Here is a 25724-nt window from a genome sequence, read left to right as displayed (position 1 = left end):
AAATGTGCATTAACAGACTACATGTTCAGAGGGCTGTTTAATTAATAGACAAGTGTTTGCAATCACTAAACCTGTGGATACTCTCATCTCTGGTGTCAAGTGGCTATGATCTTTTAGCTAAGTATCCCTACTCCACTGGGTAGAGAAGATAGACCTATAAACTGCTGACCAGCTTTGCCTGCAGAAAGCTGAAGCATCTCTCACCTCCACAGATTAAACCATTTGATCGATCACAGTTGAAGTTGTCACATTCACAGTATTTGCCAGAATACACCTCATTGGTGTTTTCCCTTTTCTTGCACACACATTGTCCACAAATGCATTCTCCATTGTTACTGCAGATTTCTGTACTGTTCTCTCTCCTGCAGTAAGCATCCATGTCCTCACTATTTACTTCATCTGTGCTACATTCACATAGTCTTCCAATACGTCCTTCATTACATCTGCAAGGTAAAAACATGACTGAAAATGTAATCTTAATTGAAAGTCACACAAAAAAAGGCCACAAGAATAGCACAAAGAACAGGAGTAAAAGTGGCTACACTCTCAAGGGATGTTACAACTTAAACTTCAAATGAGGTTTCCAGCTGACACCTACGTACCAATTCTTGAAGGCACTGAAACAAACTGGACTAAGCTGCTCTTATTCTGATTATTTTACCTGATATTCCAGGTGAGAAACTATGTGTCACTCCCTCTAACTAAACTGTCATATAATCATTAATCCCTCTCTCATGTGACAGAACAATAATTATTTCTCAAGTGACAGTAACTGTTCACTGTAGCTGTTGTCATACTTCAATGAAAAGATTTCCTATGAATTAGAGTAGATGATCTTCAGAGCTGCTGAGCTGAGATCTTCAGGGACCAGCACTTCTCATTATCAAGGGTAAGATATTGATGAGCAAATGGAGGTTGCTCTTGTTCCCATCAGTGATTGACAAAATGTTATGTGGTGTCCATCAGAGACAATAGATCACTGGGAAACTGCTGCATTTACAAAAACAGAAGGCTGTGCTTACCCACAGGCCAGTTCTTGCCCACAGGAAACCAAGTGGACACCAGTGACAGTGACACCAAGTATGAGAAGTCTTTCTACACATAGATGGGAAAATCTGGTATCCTTATTTAAAAAGGAACATCAAAAACTGACCTATATCCTTTAAAGTGCTGACTCAAGGCCAAATTTGAATTCTGACTCATACAGTAATGCTGATTGAATGATCAATATTTAAGCATAGGGATTATTTGCAGAGATATGGCAGTATTTCAAAATATCCTAAAAGAAACAGGCCTGTAACAGCAATTATTGTCCTTTCACTAAAGAACAAGTAAACCCAAGTAAACCCTAATTAAGGAAACAAAGATCTTGCTCATATTTCTCTTTTAGAAAAATAAAGAAAGTATCTTTTTATTTACCTGCATGCACCACATTCAAATGTTCCATTTCCTGCATGGCAGGCTGGACTGTTAGGTTCTCCTTCACTTTGACACTGACACTCACAGATGAACTGGAGATTAATTTCCACTTCTTCAGTGAATCCCAGTGGTTTAATTTTAATTGTTTCATTTTGTTCTTTCTTTGGACATTCATTAGCTGTTATATTAATCTCAAATCTAACCTGCAAAAAAAGACGTGGAGTACCATGTTACTAAAAGGAGTTTTGTCTATACAAATGCTGTGTTGGACACTTTAAATGCATTTTGTATTTGAGTAGCAGCACATATACTCTGAGTTACCTCATCTCCAATTGAAATGTTAGAGCACTTCCTTCCATCTTCTTGTGTGTCATTCACTCCATTCTTGCAGAAAGACTTGTAACTGATTGTCACTCCTTTTGGTAGCTTAGTATTTTCCAGGATAACCTCTGAAGAAAGGGACTGAAACAACAGTTATTACCTAACTTCAAACTGACTTGCAGAAGCATTTTGCTGAAGAACAGACATTATACAGCTATGTCCAGTCTAAGCACCAACCCCACAGGCACACTGGAATTATTTAAGTTCCAATGTGCTGAGAAACACCAGCCCAGAGCTGTCCAAAGTCATGCCGTGGTGACCCCTTCTCATGTCTGAACCTGTTACAGGGTCAGGGCAGCTTTCCACAGATCTTGGAGGCACTTGTTTACCCCATGTACCCCAAAGGAGAAGTGAGGCTCATTTATACACAATGCAGCAATGAAGAAAATATTTTGGGGTCAACCCAGCAAAATGGCCTTTTTTGCTAACACTTGGAAAGAAAGTAAAAGTGGAGATATTAAAGAAACAGTGTGGGTTTTGGTTGTGAATTTTATTTTTTGAAATGGAAAACGTGGATGGTAACTCTACTTTGTAATGCCATTTTAAATGGCTTTAAGAGCGTATCTTTTTACTCGTCTAACCTCTTATTGCCATAGAGTCTGAATGTTTAGTGTGGTTTTACAGCAATGGAGTATATTTATAGTGTACTATACTAACTAATCCACTTTGGGATCTCTGCTTGAAAAACTTAGGACCAAGAAAAATTAATACATGCCGAATAAAGTGTGAACTTACATTGTATGCATCAATGATCAGCTGAATCACGTTGCTGGAATTTGAAGACAATGTTCCCACTGCTGATTTTGGTATCAGATTTTTCAGTTCCTTTCAATATTTACAAAAACGGAAGGAAAATTACCATCTTATGAGCAAACAAAGTATAATTTGTAATATAAATGGTGATATAATGCGTTAGTGGATTAACTAGTCAAGATCAAGTACTTCAGAAAATAAAGCTGTGTTGCCAGAAATGATCACAATTTTTGAGGTTATACACAGCCCTACTAGCACAAACATGCAGCCTTTTCTTCTCCTTTGCATTTTCACTCTGCATTTGGCAACAGAATACTAAGCCCTTCTCTTGTACAAGTTGACCACACACAATCTCTCTTCAACCACACTTAGAATACATTAAAAATAGGCAGGCATCTTTTTCCAACAAAAAAGAAAAAACAATTTGAATACAGTTTAAAAAAGAACCCCAAAACCAAAAAAACAGATTAAAAGAAGGAAAAATATGCATGTCCTTTACACAGTCATTTCCTATTGCACAATCACATCCAGCAGTTTAGTTAATTTTAAACACGGGGTATATAAATAGAGCACAAGAGACAAAATATGTTCTTTCATAAGTATGTCCCCTGATTCACTGTCCACACCCCACTCAGCAATTTTGCTGTAAAAATGTTCACAAAAATTAGAACTGCAAATGTGTTCTCCACTCCCTCATACCTATAAAGAGCAGTAAGGAGAAGGGGCACTTTCTCATTGGAAATTACACACACAGTCAGTTCTGATTTGAACAAGTAAAAAAGCTTAATAATTATGTATGTGGGTAGCAAAATATTACTTCCATGATCACTTACTTTCACAATTATTTTAATTTCAAATAAGGCAATTTTAATGACTTTAGAGTAATTTCTTTACCTTATAGACTGCCTGAAACTCTTCAGTAACAGCAAAGATTGTCTGAATATTGTTCTCACTAAGCTTCTGTACCAGATGAGCAATAGAGGGATAATCCTAAAAAAATCAAGCATAAAATTAAATTCAAATTTGAGACACACTTTTAGAAAATAAGCAGAAAGACTCTGACATCATAAATACAAATAATCTTAAGAAACATACATACAACTCCTAACTACCCAGCTCACATCACAATTCTAAAGCAAAACAACCTCTGAAAACAAACAGGCATTGGTTAAGATTTCATGAATGCCCCATGAAGACAGGTGTTTCTTCATAGACATTATCACATTCCATGTCATATATAAAGTTAAATCCTTGATCTTAATGTTCTCAGAAAATTCTCTCCAGTCCCTCAAAACCACTACTTCTTGCACTGTTTCATAAAGAAATGATGAAATAAAACTGAATTAATTTTAGGTTTTTATTGAACAATTTTCACTCAAAGTTAGGAATATTATGAACACACAAACTTGGTAAAGCTTATTGTGGTTACCCCATCTGGTAAATGTTTTCTCTTTCCACTTTTTGCCTAATCTCCCTTTCAATAAACCACAAAGGCAATGCTAACCATACGTGTACCATGAACTTTGCATCCTAAGATTTCAGTCTTAAAAAACTATTCAAGGAGATATTTGATAGTATTTTTCACACTAGTAAACTATTATGAACATGAAGACTGGTGAAATGATAAAATAATGGGACAGCCACCACAGTTTTCCAGTGGACATACAGGCCATTCACTTAAGAGTTTGACTATGACCCTTATGCATCCCTTCCAACTCAGAATATTCTGTGATTCTGTGTGATATGCAGGAGTATTAGTTATCAAAGAGGTTAAAATCCAACAACACATAATCATAGTATGAAAGTTTCCATTTCTTGAAATTTTCCAATTAAGACTGGATTAATTCTTGCACTTCAATTCTTTGGTTAAGCTAAAGTCTCTTGATGGAAACAGATACATTTTCTGAAACATAATGGTCTGAAATTGTATCTGATGACCCAATGAGATCTTTTGAGCTTAAGCATCATAAAATATTCATTTCCCTAGAAGATGATATAAAGACTTACATAATAGTGGCTCATTGTGTACACATTATTTTCCAGATGACATTTCCCATCATTTGGTAGAACAATTCCACCAAGTTTACCATCTCCTGCAAAGTGGAATCCAGCATCCGTGGAAAACACTAATAGCCTTGTAACATTCCTCCAGCCAATTTGTTCCTTGGGAAAAACAAAACCAGATTTTAGTATTTTGTACCAATTTATTTTAAAGCATTGGGGACCAACACTCGAGAGAGAAATGCATGGAGAAGTAGACAGATTTAGGAGAAGCCACACTGCAGTGTCACCATGGAAAACACTGATTCATGCAAACCTTGGAAGCACTTGTGTTTTGTTAAACATCTTCTCCAAAACATCTGCTGCAGGTTTTTCATCAAAGGCAAGAAAGATCTTTTTGGGACAGACCCTGCTCAGTTCTCATTAGAGTATCTGAAGAGGTTTTAGAAATCAGGCCCATCAGCCCAGCTCTTCAGTGCCAAGTCCACTGCCATGCCATGACCAGGCAGCCCCAGGACACCGGTGTGCAGTGTCGCTACAGTACTGAACTGCCCAGCATTAGGCTCTGAAGAATCATCAGGCTTTGCCAACCTAGTGCAGATCTGCACCCAGCACAGTGCTTGCCAGAGGACTGGCCCATGAGCATCCTGGCCCACAACTGCAGGGCCTAATTATGTAAGCTTTCCTATTTTTAAAATTTTTTCCATGGGGCTGAAGCCCTAGCTAATTTCAGGAGAGAAGACCATGTAAAAGTGTCATATAATACCAGTTGCCACCAAAAAAACCCTAGAAGGCTTATGATTAACACTGCACTTTTAAATTAAGAATCCAGATCATTTCAGAAAGTCTTGAATCCATTGATCAACAGCAAAAATAATGTGGTAACAAAGAAATAAACTTGGATATCGCTTTTTTGGGAATTCATTTTGTACAGGTGCATAGAACAGTCTCTCAAAATGACAGAAACAAAGAATCCTTAGGCCTCCAAAAATAAATAAAAAACCAGTTTTCCATCTACTTCTGTCTGAGAAACTAGTAGAAGTCACAATACACCAGATTTCTGTAACCACAATTACAAGGAGCTTACAGACCTTTAAAGTAATCTGGGAACAACTGCTTACTCAGGATTTCATACACTTTTAAGCAGAACCTGACTCTTACTCCACAGCAAACTTAAAAATCTTTGTCTCTGTGCGCTGTGATCACGAGCTCTGTTTGGCACTTTCGCATTTCCCAGTTTCATTCACTCACTAGAGCTCTTCCTCACCTACCCAGTCTTGCTTGCAGGAGGTGACATAATCAAATGCCAGCCACCATAAAACACTAAGGCTGCATTCAAACAATTTCGTCTAATAGAGCAGTAAAAAAAGAGTAATACACACTTACCCCACAAACTGCAACCTGCATTATTGCATCAAATCCACCTTCAGGAGAATCTAAGTTCCCAGAAATGTGCTGTTTACCTACAAGTTCATTGAATTTGTTTCCTTCACTGGTAAGGCTAAGCACATTTTTATAGCTAAATGGACTTGTACAGTTCTGGTCCCCTGTACAAGGATTTCTGAGTTTGGCTGGTGTTGTACTTATATAAGGCATCACAGTTTTCTCCACAAAAGAGCCAAAACCTAAGACAGAACAATAAAATCCCTGTAAGTTGAAGAATGGAAGTCTCATTTGTATTATGACACAACAGAATTCAAATGCAATATAGCTGAACTGACATCAGAAATAGCTCTTATACTTGTTTATGTCTCACCTTCTCCATCAACACCAAATACTTTTATGCTGTTCAACAGGTTCTGTGTATTAGAACATCTGCCATAATACTGCTAAACTGAGAAAAAAAATTACTCTTCATACACACTCATGTGAAAAACATCAGGAAGGAAACTCTGGGGGTTTACTTACTGTTTTTCTAGAATAGGCAAATCTTTCTTACCAATCCGAAAGTCTGAAGTTATTTTTTCCATCTCTAACATCAGAGCTGTTCCGAGACTTTTCACATTCTCTAAATCATCTTTCATAGAATAGGAGAGGTCCATAAGATAATAAAGGTCAATAGGATAGTCTTCAGCTCTCTTGAACTTCAATGAAAATGTTTGGGGTTCCCCTGTTCCAGAGATTAAACAACAAATAGAAACCATTAAAAATTCCACAACTGCACTGGCAATAAAAATGCCTTTCTAAGGAAAGGTTTGTAAATATTTATGAAGGTTTTGAATTAGAGGCAAGTGATTTTTTTCTCCCGTTAATTGAAATACTTAACATCAAATTAGGATGAAAAAAATGTCAACGAGTGTTTCTTTCAAATGTTCAACTTCATATTTCTGAGGTACTTTATCTCCCCACACAAAATATAGCCTGTCAAAAAACAAGCTTCTTGTAGTTGCTGCAATTTCAAATCTTAAAACTTGCAGTCATTCTAACAAGGTTCCTGTAAGACCTAATAGCACAAATTTTCAAGATCTATTTTCATCCAAGATGACTTCAGTAATTCTCAGAAGTTAACAAACCACATTGTTTTAACAGGTTTATAAAAGAAAAATTAGTTCTGGATGAAATATTGCAAGTTGCTTTGCATCTACCAAGCTCAGAGCACAAAAATGGCAGCGAGAGAATGGCAAGTTACTATTTGCTGTGATTGTGAGCCCAGATCCTGCATTTTATAGAAGAATGTAGTCTCACTCTGATGCTGAGAGAGTGCAGAAGAATTACACACACATACCACACACCCCCTTTCCCAGAAAATGGAACAGTATTCTTTTGCCTATTATATATATGAAATAAGGAATAGAATCAATAGGATTTCCTGCTCCCCTCAGTCACTGAACTTAAGTGGTAGTACTGCTGCTGCTTAAGTTTGCTTAATAATTAGGAAACATTTGCTAAACATCAGCAAAATCAGTAAAGTGAGAAAACCATTAAATGGGCAAGTGAACAGCATATGGATCATACAGCTATATAATATGGTTTTCACAAAAAAAACCCCAACAAAACAAAGGGGGGAAAAAAAGCCATAATACAAAAAACAACCACAAAAATCTGTTTAGATTTTCCTTAGCTAATATTTCAAAAGCCCTGCACAGAAAGCAAGTGTCCCCCTCTGCAAGCACATGGTCCCTCAGAGAACTTACACCAAGAAAAGTGCTTATAAACAGAGTAACAATCTTTTGGGTAATTAGATTCTGGTTGCCCAGGTCTCTGCTATGTTCTGATGAAGAAACCTCTGTGTCAACAGAGGAACAATAATTTGGTTTGAAGCAAAAAAGGTCACATTAGAAATAAATAGGAGCCATATTAAAATTGCAAAATAATTTTCATTACTTTCCTCTCCGCATCACGCTGAGCCTGCTTAACATCATCTTCCAATTATTACTGCAACCACCACTGAGCAGCTGATCCCAAGTACACAAGTTCTGCTTCCAGGAAAATACAAGGCAGCTGTTCAACGAGCCTACAGTACCCAAGAACTCTCCTTAAGGACAATCTCCATTGTGCTCAAGTGAGCCACTAGCCTTGTTCCTCCCCGTCCCCCTCACCTGAAGGAGATAAAGTTCTCTTTAGGGGCTAGAAATGGTACATAACTACTTTGTTTTTTTCATTACTGTGGTCCTGTGTCCATATCTTTAGCCTCTGGAAGGTATTTTATGTAGCAATCCAAAAATTGTGCTGCATAACTACAAAACCACTTTGTTCAGACACACAGACTTCAGGTAACAGCAGCACTTCAAGCAAAAGGAAATGCTCTCATAACTTAGCTTTAAGTTTTTGCTGACTCCTCTACTTTCATCCTATGAAGCACACTGTAGAAAATCAACTACAAAATACTGAAAACAAAACAATTTTACATTTCTGATATATCTATCATTCCATGTTGTATCAATTTTCTCCTAAGTTCTATTGTAAAAATAGAACAAGTGATAATATCTAATCTTTCTTAAAAATCAAACAGTATTTGGAGTATCTAAACACCTAGAGCTGAACTCAATGGCTCTGCTATCATTCACACTATCTGAACAACAGTCATTTCTGTAACAAAATGGTTACACATTCAAATCAAAACATGCAGATGCGGTGGTGACAGGAAAACCATCCCAGAAGTGGGATGAAACTGTCCTTACCGACTCTTAGATGCAGCGCTAATTTCTGTGGCTGGATCTGTGTAATGGCTTCTGGTTTCAGTTTCTCTGCAGCGCCTTTCTTACGATTCGTTACTTCTCTATTTTCGAGCACCTGTTTGCTGCCTCTGGGATTTTCTATATCTTCCATAGGGCAGCCTTTACTCTTCAGTGCTGCCAAGTCATCACACCGGGCAGATGTTGGCTCTCCTTCTTGCAAAAAGTCCTAGAAAACACAAGCAAAAGAGTACTAAGTTTACAGCTATGTGCAAATTGTTATATTCTTCCCACAACTGCTCTTCCTACAATGATTCCATCTTTTTTTTTTTCCCCCCAAGTTTAGTAATAAAACACATGGTCTTGAAATATATTAAATTATACTAAATACATTCAGTGACTACTATTTACTCCAGGAGTTTGCATCTACTTGTCTGTGTATAAGATAAAAGTAAGATGAAAAAAAAAAAATAAAGCCCAATGTCACCTCCATCAGAAGTGGGACATCTGTTTAAACTGGCTACTCTAAAAGCGACTGGAAGTGGAAAAATATTTTCACATAGTTGCCAATAATGTGAACCTACTTATATAGCCTGCTTTTAACATTCTTTCCTTTTTAATTAAGCTCATGCAAATGTACTTTGGTACTCCACAACAAAGTAATAGCTATATGCTGACATAGCAGGGCAAAGACAGACAACTCTTATTTCGGGGAAATTCCATCTGAAAGCAACACCCATAAGCAAGACCAATCCTTAACTTTGTTCAGAACAAATTATCCTTACCTCAAACCTTAAGAAAGCTTTAACCTCAAATATAAATAAATAAGGCTTCTACTTGAGAAACTTGGCAATTCTGTTTCTGCCCCCATCCCCAAAATATGCATATAAATAAATGTATACTAAAGCTTGTTGGTTTTTGATGACACAGACCTACAAGAAATCTGACAGCTCAAGGCCAAATTATAAAATTCGTCAGTTTAATTAAATGTTGCAAATTTATAAGCTGGTTTGGGCAATAGTAAGTAGGCAGTATATAGAAATAAAGATACATTATCATCTCCTAGCAAGAAACAAAATTTCTCAGTTTCCAATAACAAACCAAAGAAGAGCTATAGAAAACATTTTCTTCTCTTTCTAACCCGAAGAAGATACATCAGCATATACTGCTTGTACCTTATATTTTGTAGTTTCCTGAACTTAATTTTTCTTAAGAAAATACTTTTTGTTTCATAATGAAACAAACCACCCACTCACACAAACCTATCTCCTACTCCTCAAATCTACCAACAATAGAAAACTAAAATTTGAAAATCTTTCTTTTAGAAGAAAAACCCCCTTCAATCTCTTTCCCTACTCCACCTACATCTGTCTAAAATTAGCTCTTACTCTAATGTCACTGGAAGAATATAATTAAGCATACCCAGACAGATTCCACGTTGGAGCCATTTTAAGTAACTATGAGACGGCCTATAGGTTCTGTATACACTTAGGATTCAGAAAAGGAGAAGTAAACACATTGTGAAAAACATCTATACTCAAACCAGAAAATCACAGTATTTGATTTTTTAAGTACAAGTATTGAATTGAAGAACTAGAGGAAACTACTATTAATGAAAACAGACATTTCTATACAGAAGTTTGAAACCAAGGGAAAAAACCAAGCCATAAAAAGAATTTTGCAACACTTACTGTTTTTTTACACCAGCCACAGTTTGGTCCTGCTTGTATACATTCTCCACATGACTTTGCATTAGCTTTTATGCAGTCACTTCCACCTTGCCAGGAACACAAAGAGGAACACAAATCCGTCACTTCATTTATAAAAAGGTGTTTACGACAACAGCATTTCACTTTGTTTCATTATGGCTTTGTAAATTAAGTTCCACCTACAAAGAGGTCATTAACATGAGATATGACTGACCTACTGCCATTAGCACTTGTCTAGTGAGGATGTATTTATCCACCTAAGTAACTGCTGAACAGACACAATTTTAAAGCAGCATTGAAGTACCGCAGTGCAATCAGATAGTGCCTTACCTTGCTGAGCAAATCCATGCCATATCAAGCAACAGAGAATGCCAGCACATGTGAGCCATTTGAAATTAGCCTGGAAGACAAAACCAAAAAACCAAATTGGATGATTTGTTGTAATGAGTAAGCGGGAAAAAAAAATTTCATGAAGCTGTGGACATATAACTGTGTTTCAGAGGAGACAAGGAACACGGAACGTATGCAAATCAAATTATCTTAGCTGCACCAGCTGGACAGTTTTGCTCCAATACAAACCATGTCTGTGGGCTACACTGTATTTAGAAGACATCAAACAGGGTAGCTTCTCAAATTATTTTGAAATGCTCTTCTGCTAGGTAAACCAGCAAGCTATGAGAAATCTGAGAATGCTGCTCACTTGGGGGGAAGAACCCAAACCAAGCTTTTTAACACCTTATAAAAAATATTCATGCTCTGAATGTTATCGGAGAGAGACTTCTAAATAAAGATACCACAGCAGTACAGGACGGAAACAGAGCTTCTATACTCACACCTCTGTTTCAAGATAAACACCAAGGCCGTTCACAAAACATTTTCTTTGGAATCTTCAAAGGGCATTTTACAGACTTACTTTGCACTTTATACACCAAACTAGAAATTTCCTCTCAAAATATGCACCATAAACCATCCTTGATATAAACTCTGCCCCTATTTTTTCTTCTTTAGACCACAAAAAATTAATGGATATCACTTATATCAAAGAAAAAGCTTTAAAAATATTAATAAAAGGCTAAATTTTTCTAATTTTTTTCTACTTTAATAGCAGGTAGTCAGCCTGGGTCAGTTGTCACATCTTTTAAATTTTGATACTACTTTAAATTGTATTTTTTATTCGTTATAAGAATTCTGAGAACTTAGATGATAATGGCCAGCTTTCCTGGACATCCTAAAATGTTGTTGCTAATTAAAGCCTTTTAAGTCATCCTGGAAACAAAAGTATTCTTTATAACTTTTTGTTCTAACAAGTATCTTGCAGCATAGCCAAGGACAAGTGAATCTGGCAGAATTTCCTAAAACGAACATGTTATTTTTCTAGAAGATGTACTATTTTTTGCATAAATTATCAACAAAGTAAGCAATGCTCAAATTACTACAGCAGTTGAGCTTTGGGTTTTGCACACTGATCTGGGGTTGAAACACAGTTGTTAGTTTGCACATCCAGCCAGAATTATCAGAGAAGGGATGGCTACTCCAAAATCTTATGGGGAAAGTTTCAAACAGAAGCCAACCCTTTGCTAACAAATTGTATCCAACAACAGTATTATATGGCTCATATTTTTCTGATAAATCATTTTGGCTCACTCTTCAGTGGATGCTGTGGTGAGAGGACAGGCAGTGGAGTTTAGACACAGGAGAATTAAGAGAATATGCTGTTGAATTACTTTGATAGATGTTATGCATAAGCATATAAGAAATTACTGGTTAAAAAAGAGGAAAAAATTCAACTGTGAATCATATCTTACTTAATTTTTGAACACTACTTATTGCATATATGCAACTCCAATTTCTCTCTGCACATTGCTGTAAGTGACCAGTCCTTCACTCACAAAAACTCTCTTCCAGAAACACTCTTTTATTAAGCCCCTCTATAAGTGATCTCTTAAGTTCATTCTGTGCAACCACAAACCGTGATCAGAGGGGAACGGTGACCCAAGGAACGCGAGCAAGTGGAAGACAGATGAAGGGACTGAATCAAGGCTTGGAAAGGCAGTGGTTACATGGTTAGGAGCTCACCTACCAAAGTAGGAGTCTGGACAGCAAGGTCTTACCAGGTTGCTCAAGTTCTAGGTTCCTTCTCTGCTGGTTTTATGGTATGTAGTGTTCAGTAAACCTTGCTTCCCTCAAGTGAAAGGGTATTTTGTTACCTGAGAAGCAGTTTTGCTTTTAGTACAGCCCAGAACAGGGTGGGTTTTTCAGTAAGAAAAAAGCCAAGCTACTGGCACCAGTTGAATACCATCTTTTCTGCCAGCCTAGATGAGAAAATCATAAACAGTTCACCTTTTTAGGGCAGACTGAAAGTGGATGCACAGCAAGTCCTCACGGACTATATAAATAAGTCAGCAAAGATGTGACACAGTGCTAAGCTATGATTAAGACCACTTGGAAGAGAAACGTTCCAGTGGAAATGCATCCGCATGATGAAGGCAGCTCTGGGCACAGCCTCCCGGTAAAGTTAACAAGGAAAATGTCCTTTTCCATATATGGCTGCGCCAATGCCTCTCCCGGAGCGAGGCCTGCCCTCCGACGCACACAGCTCAGCTCAGCTCAGCTCAGCTCGCTTCCTTTACCTCCGCAGCTTAACAGCTTTCCCAGCTGCCGAGGGCTGGGAAAACACGAGCAGAGAGCTGCTAGTTTGGATTCAGTTCTGACTGCTGTCCAATGCAAGCAAAGCCACGCACACACCCTCAGCCTCCGACCCTCCTGCCGGCCTCTGCAGCGCCAAACGCACTCCCCTGCAAGTCCCCAAGCATCACCGGGAACTGCCCTCTCGCAGGTTTTCCAGCGAGGGCATAAACCCAAACAAGTAATTCCCGAGTACACTAGATGGCCAAAGCAAGCCTTTGGAAACCCTTGGTGGAGCTACAACTACATGTCGTGTCAGTGTTCAACCACAGATGACTGCAACAGAAAAAAAACCTCAATTGTTACAAGAAATAAATTAATATTTTTATGCAACATTTAACTATTTTCTATTATACCTGTTCTCCCCTTTCTAAATCCTTGAAAAATATTCCAGAATCCTTGAAAAGGTGGGTTTTTTTCTCCTGCAAAAAAGCAGCTCAAAGCCAAGAGACCAAAATCTCTTTAATATTTCTTTAATCACCACTTGGATCCTTTTAAAAAGGCTGCAAATGCTGCGCTGTTGAAAAACTCATTTTAAAATTATTTCTGCATATTTGTGAACCATACTCTAGTTTTGTTAAATATTTTAGGAAAACAAACATGGACATAACCTTGAATGTTTGGATTCAATGCTTTCCAAGTTGTTTTTTTTTGCTAACTGTCTCGACAAACAGCAATGCTTGAAGAAAATTTTTTATTTATCAAATCAGCTTTGATGGAAATTTCTGGAGCTTTTACTTTGAAATGAGAGACTCATTAACTGACAATTGAAAAAAGGGTTATTTTTCCATAGAATTTTGAATTTGCAAATTAAGTATTTAGAACCTTCACATTCTGCTAATCATCAAGATATTTAGAAATTAACCACTCCACAGTACTCAAGCCTTTATAGATTTATTTATTAGAATGGCAATAGCATCTCTGCAGAAAATTAACAGGGCAAATGGGATCAAGGAAAAAAGATATTAAAGCAATATTAACAACAACGTGTTAGGTTGCTGCAGTATTATGCCCCTCAGCTGAGCTGCTTCTCATCAGACCCAGTAATCCAGTATCCACCAAGCTGATGGCAAGCGAAGGAAAACACTACATGGCATCTGCCCCTACTGCATTCTGAACTGTGCCTTGCTGCAAAGCTTTCCACTGAAACACACAATGACCACAGGGGAAACATTTCAGTGTGCAGTAAGAGCTGACCTGTTGTGCACACGCCACTTTTTGAGGCAGTATCCAGACAGCCAACTTACTCATATCCCCACACACCACTCTAATTGCACTTATAAATCTGGAAATGAATACGCAGCTTACACTTTCGGACTCGTGTTCACGCTTCCCGCAGCCTGACACCTCTGCATGAGCTGTGCTTTCATGGGTTTAAATCTTAGTTCAGAAATGCTGGATGGAATTGATTCCTCCTAGAGCTGATGTTTACAGCCACTTTCATGCAGTGCAAGGATGGACAGTCACTTAAAAGAGCTGCCCCATGCTCCTTGTTGATTATTTGCTCTTGTTAATCAACCTCCTGGCTGATTATTCTTACTCATTTCCTTTTTGACCGATACCAGTGTTACTGTAGCCACCAGGAGAGCTGGAGCAAGAAAAGGTCTGTCTGAAACTAATCCAACACAGAAAGGGTCTTGTTTCTTCCACCTGGGTACAAAACAGCTTATCCTGGCGTGGCAGAAGTGGTGAGATGAGGATGGAGAAAAAGAGAACTTGGAGGGGGCAAGGAAGCAAAAGCTCCTGCTGCTCAGCCACAGTCCGTGGTTGTGTGCTGGACTACACTGGTCACACAGCCAAGCCCCCACCCTCAGGCATGAAGGCTCTGGTTAAAAAAGGAGCAGGAAGAGACACGTTTCTAAAATAAGCAGAATGAAATAGTCTCTGGAGACGCCTGTTTCAGGACTTGATGGCTACGCTGCTAAAACAGTTCCTTCTTCCCTCCCTCCAGAAGGTTTCCTGGCATTAGCTGAGGGCCATACTTTTCAGCGTGTATTTTATGGACTAGCAAAATGAATCCCATTGACATTTCTGAAAAAAAAGTGGGGGGAAAAGAAGGGACTGACGAAACCAAACAACCTTTGTGACATGGGACAGCAATTACACAGACATTACAAACCTCTAGCAATGACCTGCAAATACTCTTGACAGCAAAACTCACACAACAGATGTCATTAATTACAACCCCCAATTTAGCTGGATATGCAACAACTCTAAACATAGCTGCTTATACAACTATTCACTGTAAAAAAGCAATTCACTATAAATTAAAGTGGTAAAACGGTATCTTACTGTTCTATGTTGAGAGAAGCATATTGCTGAGTAAGACACCAGTACAAAAAAAGTTTTACACAAAGGAGTTACTTTTGATTAAAACTTCCATGTCTGTGGTATAGATTTTCCCACAAGTCTTAAATTGGTAATTCTTCATTTATGACCTTCACAGTTATCTTATTTACTTAATCAGTGTTAATGTGATACTGAAGTATAGTTGGAATACACTGCACAGTAAATTCCAGGACCACCATTAAGAAACTACATGATGCATTCCTCACTAAACAAGCAGAGATTTGGGGTAAACAGTGGTGGTTGAATTGCCAGAAAAATTTTAATCAAAGAACCCAATCCTTAACTCAGCCCTAAAAAACTATTTGTTCCCTGGATGCAGACCAGCCCTGTGATGGCTGCCCATCACAGAGGCCCAGCTCCTGACCTTGCATCATCAGGGATGAGCTAGCAAAGCATCCCCATGTAGGGAAAGTGAATTTCATGGGAAAAGTCAAGATGGACAACAGAAGTGCAGTCCCAAGAGCAGGACTTTGCAGCACACCAGTCCAAATGGGAATGCCAGAAGTAAGTCTTTCTTCAACAGCCTATCTATCTACACATCTATCAACAGCATGGCTCAAGACCATGATGTTCCTTCTGCCCCTGGCAACTTCACAGACATTAACGCAGCAGGTTTTGAACTGCGTGCAGTAATAAGGAAAGAATGGGATGTTATCCCAGACTGAAGTGCAAAATAAAAAATTCTTTAGCACTGAAATAACTTTTACACAAGAAGTTCAGCACATTAAGACTGCTTACTCAAAATGTTTCCTGAGAAAACTTTAAGGCATAACCACTTCAGCTACCCTGATGCTACAGCATAGAAGAATCAACAGTATTTCTCATTGGATTTAATTTGTCACTTATTTCTAAGTTAAGTAAAAACAAGCTTCCAAATACTCATGAGAATTGCTTCCATGTCCTGTTTTAATTTTAGCAGGACATCACATATTAAAATAATATATCATAAACCAGTTGAGACTTAAGTTTCAATTACAAGAGAGTTAAAATCTAGGAAACTGATTTTCTGCTTAGGTTAGGGAGACCAGCTCCTCCATTCCAGTATGTTTCTGTAAGGTTACCTGCCACAATTAGTGTATGTCACTCTTAGCTCAGAAGATTCCCCTGCAGGGTTGGGAGTCCACAAAGACATGAGAATACACATTTCTGCATGTCTGAGACATGAGAAAAGGTATCACAATTCTGCAAGTCTGGCATGGAAATTACTGCACCCCGCTCCCATGCCCAGTAAGGTAGACAAACATGAAGAGTAACACAACTGCTAAGACTCTGAGTTACACTACATTACTACCCACAGTTTATTCATACAGTTCTAAGAACTTTCCCAAGAAATCAAGTCACTTAAAATTCACCAAAAAGGACTGAATGCAGTAGGAAAAATCAGTAGGTGTTAGGCTCTAAATTAACCTTGTGTCTTTTGCTGAAATCCCAGCATGCGGACCTACATCACATGGCCTTGTCAGCTGAATACATGAAAATGTTCATGTACAAGTATGAGCAGGCTGAGGCCACAGCCCATGAGAACAGAGCTGGAAGGCTGTTCATGGTATGATCTTGTGTCCCCAGAGTATGGGGTGTTTGTTAGTTTCTACAGGACACAGCTGCTTCAAGACTGAACCACTAACGTCACAAGGACTCACATGGTTTGACCGTATTATTGCTTTTATATAGAATTTACTGATATTTGTTCCTGGGTTTCACAGGAGCTCTCAACTTACTGACAGTTCTAAACAATGGAATGAAAAGCAACTGTGTATTTTTTAATGCAAAGTATTTTTGGTTTTGATTTGAATTATGGAATGGAAACAAATCTGCCCAACTTAGGTGCCTGGCTGCAGAGCATTGGGATGGGGAAGATTTTTCTTGATGGAAGACATACTTTTCCTCTATAACCAGAAAAAATACAGGTAGCGATTTCAGAACAACTGCAGATGATAAGGTTTCCTGTTATCTGACATCTCTCCACACTGAGAAAGACAAAATGCAGTAGAACCAGTTGGGACATGACAGAAGGTGGTAATGATCCCAGATATTTTACAGTACTGTGGCATACACAGGAAGTAAGATAACTGGGCTCCAGTCCCTCCTCAGCCCCAAAGGGTTTGCATTCCCATCTCCTAGGAATGCTCTATCATCCTATAGGATATACTAGTAAGAGCTTTAATTAAGCCAAAGCTGCTACACAGAACAAAAGGCACAGTTTTGTCTCTAGTTTACCCACTGAAGGACTCATATGGCAGGAGGTAGATAAAAAGGTATGTGGGATTCCAGATACTGTTGTCTGTAATATTTACAGATTTACAGCGTATTGTCCATGAGAAAAACCAGAGATCTGGGTTCATGATTTGGAGTAGGACCGTTATTTCTTTCTCACCAAATGCTCTACCCTGAAGGGCAACATGTATATTCCCACTCAGACACACAAGAGAGCCTTGACTGCAAACCTCCTGTGTCGTGGATGATGACTCTGACCAGTGCCCACTGGGCTGAAATCCCTCTCTAACTGCAGACCTGACCAATCTGAACTATACAGACTTCTCGAGGGACTTAAGTTAAAAGTGAATACAAGGACCTAAATACAGGGAACTAAAGGCAGCCAGGGAGCTTCTGGAAAGCCAGGAAAAGCCTAAGGAATGTAGACTTTTATGGAACACAGCAAACTTATTAAGGCAGGGTAAATTACATACCATGCCTTACTTCATTGTATTTATGTATGTGTTTCACTGTATTTCTCTAAGTGTTTTCACTAGAAAAATCTATTTATAATTTCTCTTAATGACAAACTCCTGCAATCGCCTGCACACCGAAATAATACTCATCACAAGCAAAAACAAGTGCCATAGCAAACTGTAAAGAAGGCTAGTGCTGCTAAAGCCCACTCAATTTATTCACAGAATATTCTGAGATGGAATGGACACACATGGATCACTGAAGTCCAGCTCCTGGCCCTGCACAGGACAGTCCAAGAAACACACCATGATTTGCCTTTTCATAAAATATTTCTATTTCAGAACCCACACATGTCCAAATTTCATGCTGACGACGGTGACAGAAGGTGAAAAAATAGGAAAAAGATGCACGGGGGCAACTTGACGATACAGCTATTGACAAAGAGCCTTCAGCTTTCTAGTCAGGAAACCCCAAGTGCAACCTTGATCAATCTTCCCTTTGTTCTCATGCTTCTGGAGAGCACTGTGGTGCAGGCAGGACTAACACTGGTTAGTCAGCACCATTTTGAAGTAAGGACCTTTTTTCAACCAGTGTGTGTACACGCTGCTGTGCACAGTCAGTCTGTAATTCATAACTAGATCTTCACAGTACTACCATACCACAGGTCATTATTCATTTGAGAACACTACTTTGCTGTATTACTGATCCTTGTCCCTGGCTCGGTTATAACGCACACAAAGAGACTATTTGTATAACATCTTCTTGACCTGTTGAATCATAATTTGAAGCCAAGATTCCACAGTTTAGGAGCTGATTTGGAAAGCATCTGAATGCTTGAAAGGCAGGTAGTACTGAGACACAGCTCACGAGAACAAGCAACCTGTGCATGATGACCACATATAGGAAACTGTTTAAGAGACAAGTCAGCTGCCCTTTCTCATGAAAATGTTCCTTTTCATTTCAATATTTTTCCCAGGCAGTTATCCACAAACTGCAATTTATAGTGTCAACTCTGATAACTGTTTTGGAAAACTGTTTTGGAAAACTAGGCTAACAAACAGGTGTATTGTGCTTAATGTTCAACACTAAATCAGGAGAGAAATACAACTCTGCATGTTCTCCAGCAGAACACTGAGAGGCTTGCAGCTATATCTCATTAAAACATCAGCAATGTGCTTTAAGTATTGATTAGCACCTAGTTTAAACTAGAACATTTACACCTTTCTCTGAAAATCCAGTTTATAACTACTTCCTGCTCTAAATTCTACACTTCTCCAACTGTTGTGCTGTCCCATGTTGGTGCATCCTGCCCACAGAAACCTGGGATTCCTACAAGGACATTATGAAGCTCTTTGAACTTTAGAAAAGGACAAAACAATAAAACCTGTTCCTGTGCAGCTTATGTTGGTGTGCAAGCACCCTGCAGAGGCAGCACCTCTCCAAGCCTAAACCACTAACCCACCAAGGCCATTGCTACCGATACCGTAGTTGAAAGTGTTTGCTGCATCTACAGCACCTCTGTACATGCACACCTAGAAAGCTTCCTCTTTAAGGATAAATGTACAACGTGGACATGTGTCAATAAAAAAAGTAATTTTTTTCCCCTTAAAACTGTCACTGTCAAACATATCCCTTTTCTATGCTCCTTCAGACATAAGTTTCCAATAGTTCAAGTACACCGCAACCTTACTGACTCAAAGCACGTTGTCTCCAGAAATGTGTAAGAATTATCACTGTACCCAATCTCACTGTTATCAGTAAGCATTTTTCTGTAACAAATATTTCAGTATTTTCATTATTACAAGCATCTCTTCACACAAATGTGAGTTAAACAGAATTTTAAAAATCTGTTGTTTCAGTACTTTTCAAATGCTTTTAGAACCATCAGTTGTTTTTGCCATAACTTAGTTTCTTCTCTAGTCTAAATGTAACACCATTTTTTTTTTTTTGGTGGGAGAAAGTGTGAACTGAATATTTAACTTGCTTACATAGTTCTTTCCAGTCTACAAGACTTCTTGGCTAAGTTTAGCATTTCCATCACAGACAGATGACAATCAGGAATGCCACATAACGATTTAAGCCATTCTAGAAAACATGGGGGTCTGTTCCATGGGGTAGTATTAAATTCCTGCACACTCTGCACCACTTACTACTCCCATAAAGAGACTATTTAATTTTGTGCAACTTAAACCTCACGTTTATCCACACGGGGAAATAGAAAGTTTAGTTAAGCATATAAATATAGCTCTTACACAGCTGACTGTAAATGATGCTTCCGAGGCTGTACTGCCTCCATGACTGTCACAACATCTGGATAAACTTACTTTAATCCAAGCTTTTCTATTAAAAGAAAAGCAGAACAGAGGCAAGTATGTTCTTAAGTAAAAAGCTAGAGAATGTCAGTTAATACAATGTCTCACTTATCTATTTCTTTAAGAAAAAACAATTGCAAATGTGTTGCTGGCTATTGCCGCAGGTACTGCAGGAAGCCAGCAGCTGGCACACCGCAAAGAGCAAACTCAGCGGAAACTCGTCAGTCATTACATGGCAGAGTTCACCCACCAGGAGCTATCATTAACACTCAGGGTACAGTTTCAGCAGCCAAAACCCAGATGAAAGCTGAAAGGATCAGCAGTGCTGCAGCATCTCCAAAAAAGCAACCTCTGATCCTGCTCTACCCCTCAGGGACCTCCCCAACCTCTACCCCAAGTCAGCTCCGCTTGGACCCTGAGATATCCCTTTCCCCTCCATGTCAAAAGCCACTTTCTGTAAGCCTCAGTGAAAACCAGACCTCCACAAGGACAGACGAGTGCTTAAGAAACAGCTTCTAAGAAGGGGCAGGTGGCTGATGAACTGACTGCCCTTCAAAACTACACTGGGCTCTCTGCTGCTAAGCCAGCCTGAATTCAGGCTGTCATGGGCCAGTCATCCTAAGCTGATCTTGGACAAATTGTTTATAAATGCTCTATAACACAGCCAGCCAGTTTGAAGAACTGTTCTGATTTTATTTTTACAGGTTATCAGAATAAATTAGTTGGCCAAAAAAATTAACACAAGCAAAGAACAAAATACTGAAGGATTTTAGGTCTGTTGTTGTTTGTTCATATTTTAATTCAGAATATGAATGGCAAGCACATAAAATAATGTTTACAGATAGTATTCAAATATTTAACATCAAGTTTTAAAAAATACTCACTATATATTCACTATTCAAACACAATTTAGAATGAGACTTGTACTGAAACAAATCTCGTCCTCAACATTCTTTTAATGCCAGGTAAGTGTCCAGAAAAACGATCATGCAGAAATAATAAAAAACTGGTCATCCCACAGAACTACATACAGCCTTATAAATCTGTATTGATGAGATCTTGAATATAATTTAATTCTATATATATTTAATCTTTCATACGTTTGTGGTACATTTTTGTGTACATAACTAATGATGATTATTAATTCAATGGCAGTGTAACTGGCTAGGCAGAAGCACAAACTGAAACAAACAGTGGACTTCATCCAGATTTTGACACAAGTTCGAGTACTTGCAAAAAGCTCACCAATCTCAGGAAAAAAATAACTTCAGCCTTAAAAGACTTAAAAAAACAAAAATCAAAACCACCCAGACTCATCACAAAGTACTTCCTAAAAAGCACTCCTGGCCTGAACAATCTGCCTATTCATACACTTCTGCTGCTTTCCAGAGCAGGATTTTAAACGTGGAGTCCACAGGCTGCTTCTAAAAGCACTGCAAAAGATAATAAAGGATGAGGTTTCTCATAGTAGCCAAGTACATCTACCAGTTTGCTACTAGTGAGCCCAGGAGACAGCTCAACTTCTCCAGACCCTTAAATTCCCCACTTTGCACCCTTCATTTTTCTGGTGCCAACTGTGGATGATACTTTCACCGCTTAGCTGAGCCAGTGGAACAAGCTGAGCAGTAACGCCTTCCTGAGTGATTTCTCACCTGATCTAGCAAGTTGAGATGGATTACTCAAGTCAGAAGAGCACTGAAGCAGGCACGAGCAGATGCTGTGAGGCTCCACAGCAGTTTATGCCAACTTACCTCCGGACTACCACAGTGCCACACGCTCTTGGTATGAGTTGCACATTTTCCCGTTCCTCCTCTGGCTCTAAAGCATGTCCCTTGCAATGCATGTGGTCTCCCAGCTGCAACAGCTGATCTAGCTGAAAATTCATTTTTTGCCAAGCTACTTCTCAACCAGAACAGTTATTTCAGTAACTCAATGTACAGCCCTTTAACTTCCATTGCTGATGCAAGGAGAATGGCAAAACAGCACAGCTACAAGCAGGAGGGACAGTTGAGACCTACAGCTGGTATAAATTGCTGCAGAGCCACATTCCTATGAAAATTAAACACAATTTTAGTTGAATTCATGGTTCAAAAGCCACTGGAACATTTTACAAAATATGAAATTCAGGTAAATTTGAAAATCAATTGTCTGCTGCAGAGTTTTGAGTTATCACTAATGAGTGAGCTTTTTTTTTTTTAAACTCTGCAGAGACAGCATTAAAATTGCTTGCAGCTACAAGCAAAGGTTAATCATCTTAAATACAGATATTATTAATCTAGAAAGTGAAACTGCATTGTGAATTATGCACCAAAAAGAGGCAGTATCTGTGCAAACTCTTTTATTACTATCCAAACACTCTCCAAACTGGTCAGCTGGCAGTGGTAAAAATGCTGGCAGCAATCTTACACAGTATAGTTACTCCTTAAAGCTGAAGATGAGTTTTTCACTGAAATGAGATATCTGTAACATGGCTGTATAACATTTTAGTCTAGCCTTTGAAGTTATGTAAACAACATGTGTAGTGGAGGGAGATAACACATACATAGGAAAAAATATTTATTGCTGTTTATTGATTTTATTATGCATTTTTAACAACCTATAGCTGATATGCACAGCATGTTCTTCCAAAAAAGGAAATTTGCTGTTTCCTTTTTTATGCTGAAGTCCACACCCAGGAAAAATTACACTGATGTTCTTGTACACTTATTTCTCACATTGATTTGTATTTGCATAGAAGTGACAAAAACAACACAAAAAAATCACTCCCCATTTTTGAACTGCACAGTAAAAGCAAAGAACAAATGTTATCTTCTAAAATGTTACACTTTCAGATGTTTTGGAAATGTATATAAGTTATATTCATATGTAACCGAAAGACAGATTTCTAATCTATTCTGACACAAAACAAGCAAACTGATAATTCAAAAACTGTCAAGCCTTGTATTTTATGCAGATGGGCTATAGCATGCCTTTCAGCTTTGGGACAATCACCACCTAGCATCACAAAGTGAGCACAATAGCATACACAAAATACAATCTTGCAAAAGCACAAAAGGAACCTCTGAGAAGGTAATTCCTGACTTTATCCTAAGCCCACTAATTTCCTAATACACAAGAAAATAAAACATCAATGTAAGAAGAAAAAAGCCTGGCCAGAACATTGGCAGCACATCAACCTCGCTTACCCTGGCCAACCTTGCAGATGATGATAGCAAAGATTTCCTCATTTCTCTTTTTCATTAACAGAAGAGGGAGCATTTCACTTGCTGACTGGACAAGCACAAAGCCTTCAGCCACTCCACTGTCAAAGATGTGGTAGAAATATGAGAAGTCACTCCCATACAAAATTTATTCCAAAGTTATCGATAACCAACTACTAAAATATGTCATCTTTTGACACCTGGGAGAATGCTTTTATTTAATACCAAAAAGATTATGTTCTTTGTATTTATCTACACTTCAGAAACAGGCCTTCCTCTTTGTTGTACTCATCTTTATACAAAACCTCTTTACCCGAGATCTGGAAAACCAGACAGCTGAAGGTCTAGGCAGAGCTTGGATGTTGCCAATTTAATTCTTAAGCAGCTGAATTTGCACAGGATGCTGGCCAAGCTACTAGAATGCCAGGTCCTTCAAATGACCTCCTGTGGTCCCCAATATGGTCCTGGACACTGGTTACCCTGCAGCTCACTGGGAGAGCATCTTCTGCTTTGTGGAAGATCATTCCCAGCAGGTCTTGCCAGCCTACAAGCACCCAGCCCCACAAGAGCAGATGAGGACAGATGAGATGGCCTCGTAGAGCAGCTTCCTGCACAAGGGGCAGATGTGACTCTTGGTGCCACTGCCCAAGGTTAGCACCATGTTAAGACACATTAAACTACAATTCCACCAAAGAAAATTAAGAAACACCCGAATGACAGCTTATCCCCCTTTCCCCCTTGCAGAATGGACACGTCCTTATCTCAGTATTTATTTCAAGGGCAAGATTATGCCAAACTACACATCCCAGTCTCAGGTTTCTTTTTCAGAGACCAAGTATGCATTGATATCCAAGATACTACCTTTGACTCATCACCATTTCCTAAGTGAAATACTGACTCCTCCTAAATTAATCTAATACAATTATTTTTCTTCTCTTTTAAATAACCACAAATCAGTCATCTTTGAATGAAGATAAATTCAGTGTTTCGGTTCAGCCCAATATATAATTACTGTTTTTCATACCACCATAAAGGATGAGAAAAGAAGAAAGATTTCTCTTTTTCCATTCAGCTTCCACATCAACAGTGCTTTTACTTGTACATCTATAAAGTTAAAAAAATTTTTATGAATAGCTATAACACAAAATTAACTACATGCAAGTACTTCTTTGTAGTGTAAATACTGCAGAGAAATTAATAGTTTAAAACAACAAGAATTCATACAAACAACAGCCCTTCTTCCTGCTTTTGCACTAGAATGTAACAAGAGCAGAAGTTAAAACTAAGTGAGTAAAAATCAGGACTAAGTTAAGCATAAGTAGGTGATCTCATACAAAACACGAAGGAGAAATAAGAGAATTACCAATATGATGCCAATCATTTGGGGGAGAAAATAACAGCATTAGATATTGTATATGTTGTAGTTTATGAGCGTTATAAAGATGAATCTGCACTTAAACGTGGTATTACAGATTAAAATTTTAGAGAAAGCGACTTTTATAGTCTAATGATTTGCTGACAAAATGTGAGAAATGCATTAATTTAACAAAGATTTGCAAAACGTTCTTCTGCGGTAGAAAGAAAGGAATGAAAAAGATGGTGAGAAAAGACCAGTATTTTCTTAGTTCTTACTAGCAATAACAAAAGTTAAGATTCCAGTCTCAGCTTTGTTACTCAAAACTTTCCCCTCTAATAAAACCACAAGAATACTAATGGTATTTGTTTTTGCTGTTGGAAAAGAAAAAAGGCACATGAAACTGCTTTTAAGACAGAAGGTATGTTTCATAACCCATTTTGCAGCTGACTGTAAAGAGAAATGAGAAAGATATAGCAAAAAAAAAATCACTAATGTATTTAATAGTCTCTGCTCAGTGACACCCCAAAGATAACTACACGTAGGAATTCTACCACCTTTTGCAAAAGAAAACGTTAATATTATAGTCTCATCAAGCTAATTCCCCTTCCATGTGCTTGGTTACATGCAAATTTTGTTAGAGAGACTTTACCATCTCTCTGAACATATCCAATCCATTAATGGCGGAATCCAATAGCCCAGGAATCCCACTAAACATTCTGATTAGTCTGTGAATAGGAAAGTAAGATAAGGTGGTTATTACAAAAATACAGGAT

General features: G+C 38.3%; 1 protein-coding gene across 4 annotated transcripts in view; it reads right to left on the bottom strand.

Annotated features, from left to right (window-relative positions):
* The window catches only part of ITGB1 (integrin subunit beta 1), a 43466-nt gene that overhangs the window by 12871 nt on the left and 4871 nt on the right, over window positions 1–25724 (bottom strand). For 2 of the 4 annotated variants that reach the window (XM_048292996.1, XM_048293047.1), the window contains exons 1-12: window positions 23580–23636; window positions 10709–10778; window positions 10361–10446; window positions 8676–8898; window positions 6494–6664; window positions 5941–6179; window positions 4561–4716; window positions 3448–3543; window positions 2536–2625; window positions 1741–1881; window positions 1420–1622; window positions 205–443 (exon numbers count right to left, since the gene is read on the bottom strand). In XM_048292996.1, the coding sequence (XP_048148953.1) occupies window positions 205–443; window positions 1420–1622; window positions 1741–1881; window positions 2536–2625; window positions 3448–3543; window positions 4561–4716; window positions 5941–6179; window positions 6494–6664; window positions 8676–8898; window positions 10361–10446; window positions 10709–10778; window positions 23580–23621 (1756 nt within the window). In that variant the 5' untranslated portion in view covers window positions 23622–23636. Of the gene's footprint in view, window positions 1–204; window positions 444–1419; window positions 1623–1740; window positions 1882–2535; window positions 2626–3447; window positions 3544–4560; window positions 4717–5940; window positions 6180–6493; window positions 6665–8675; window positions 8899–10360; window positions 10447–10708; window positions 10779–10957; window positions 10977–23579; window positions 23637–25724 lie in introns of those variants that run through there. The other 2 variants (XM_048293105.1, XM_048293172.1) reach the window with 2 other exon arrangements.

This window comes from Corvus hawaiiensis, chromosome 1, assembly GCF_020740725.1.
Source record: "Corvus hawaiiensis isolate bCorHaw1 chromosome 1, bCorHaw1.pri.cur, whole genome shotgun sequence".
Lineage (NCBI taxonomy): Eukaryota > Metazoa > Chordata > Aves > Passeriformes > Corvidae > Corvus > Corvus hawaiiensis.
This window is presented reverse-complemented; position numbering and strand designations above follow the sequence as displayed.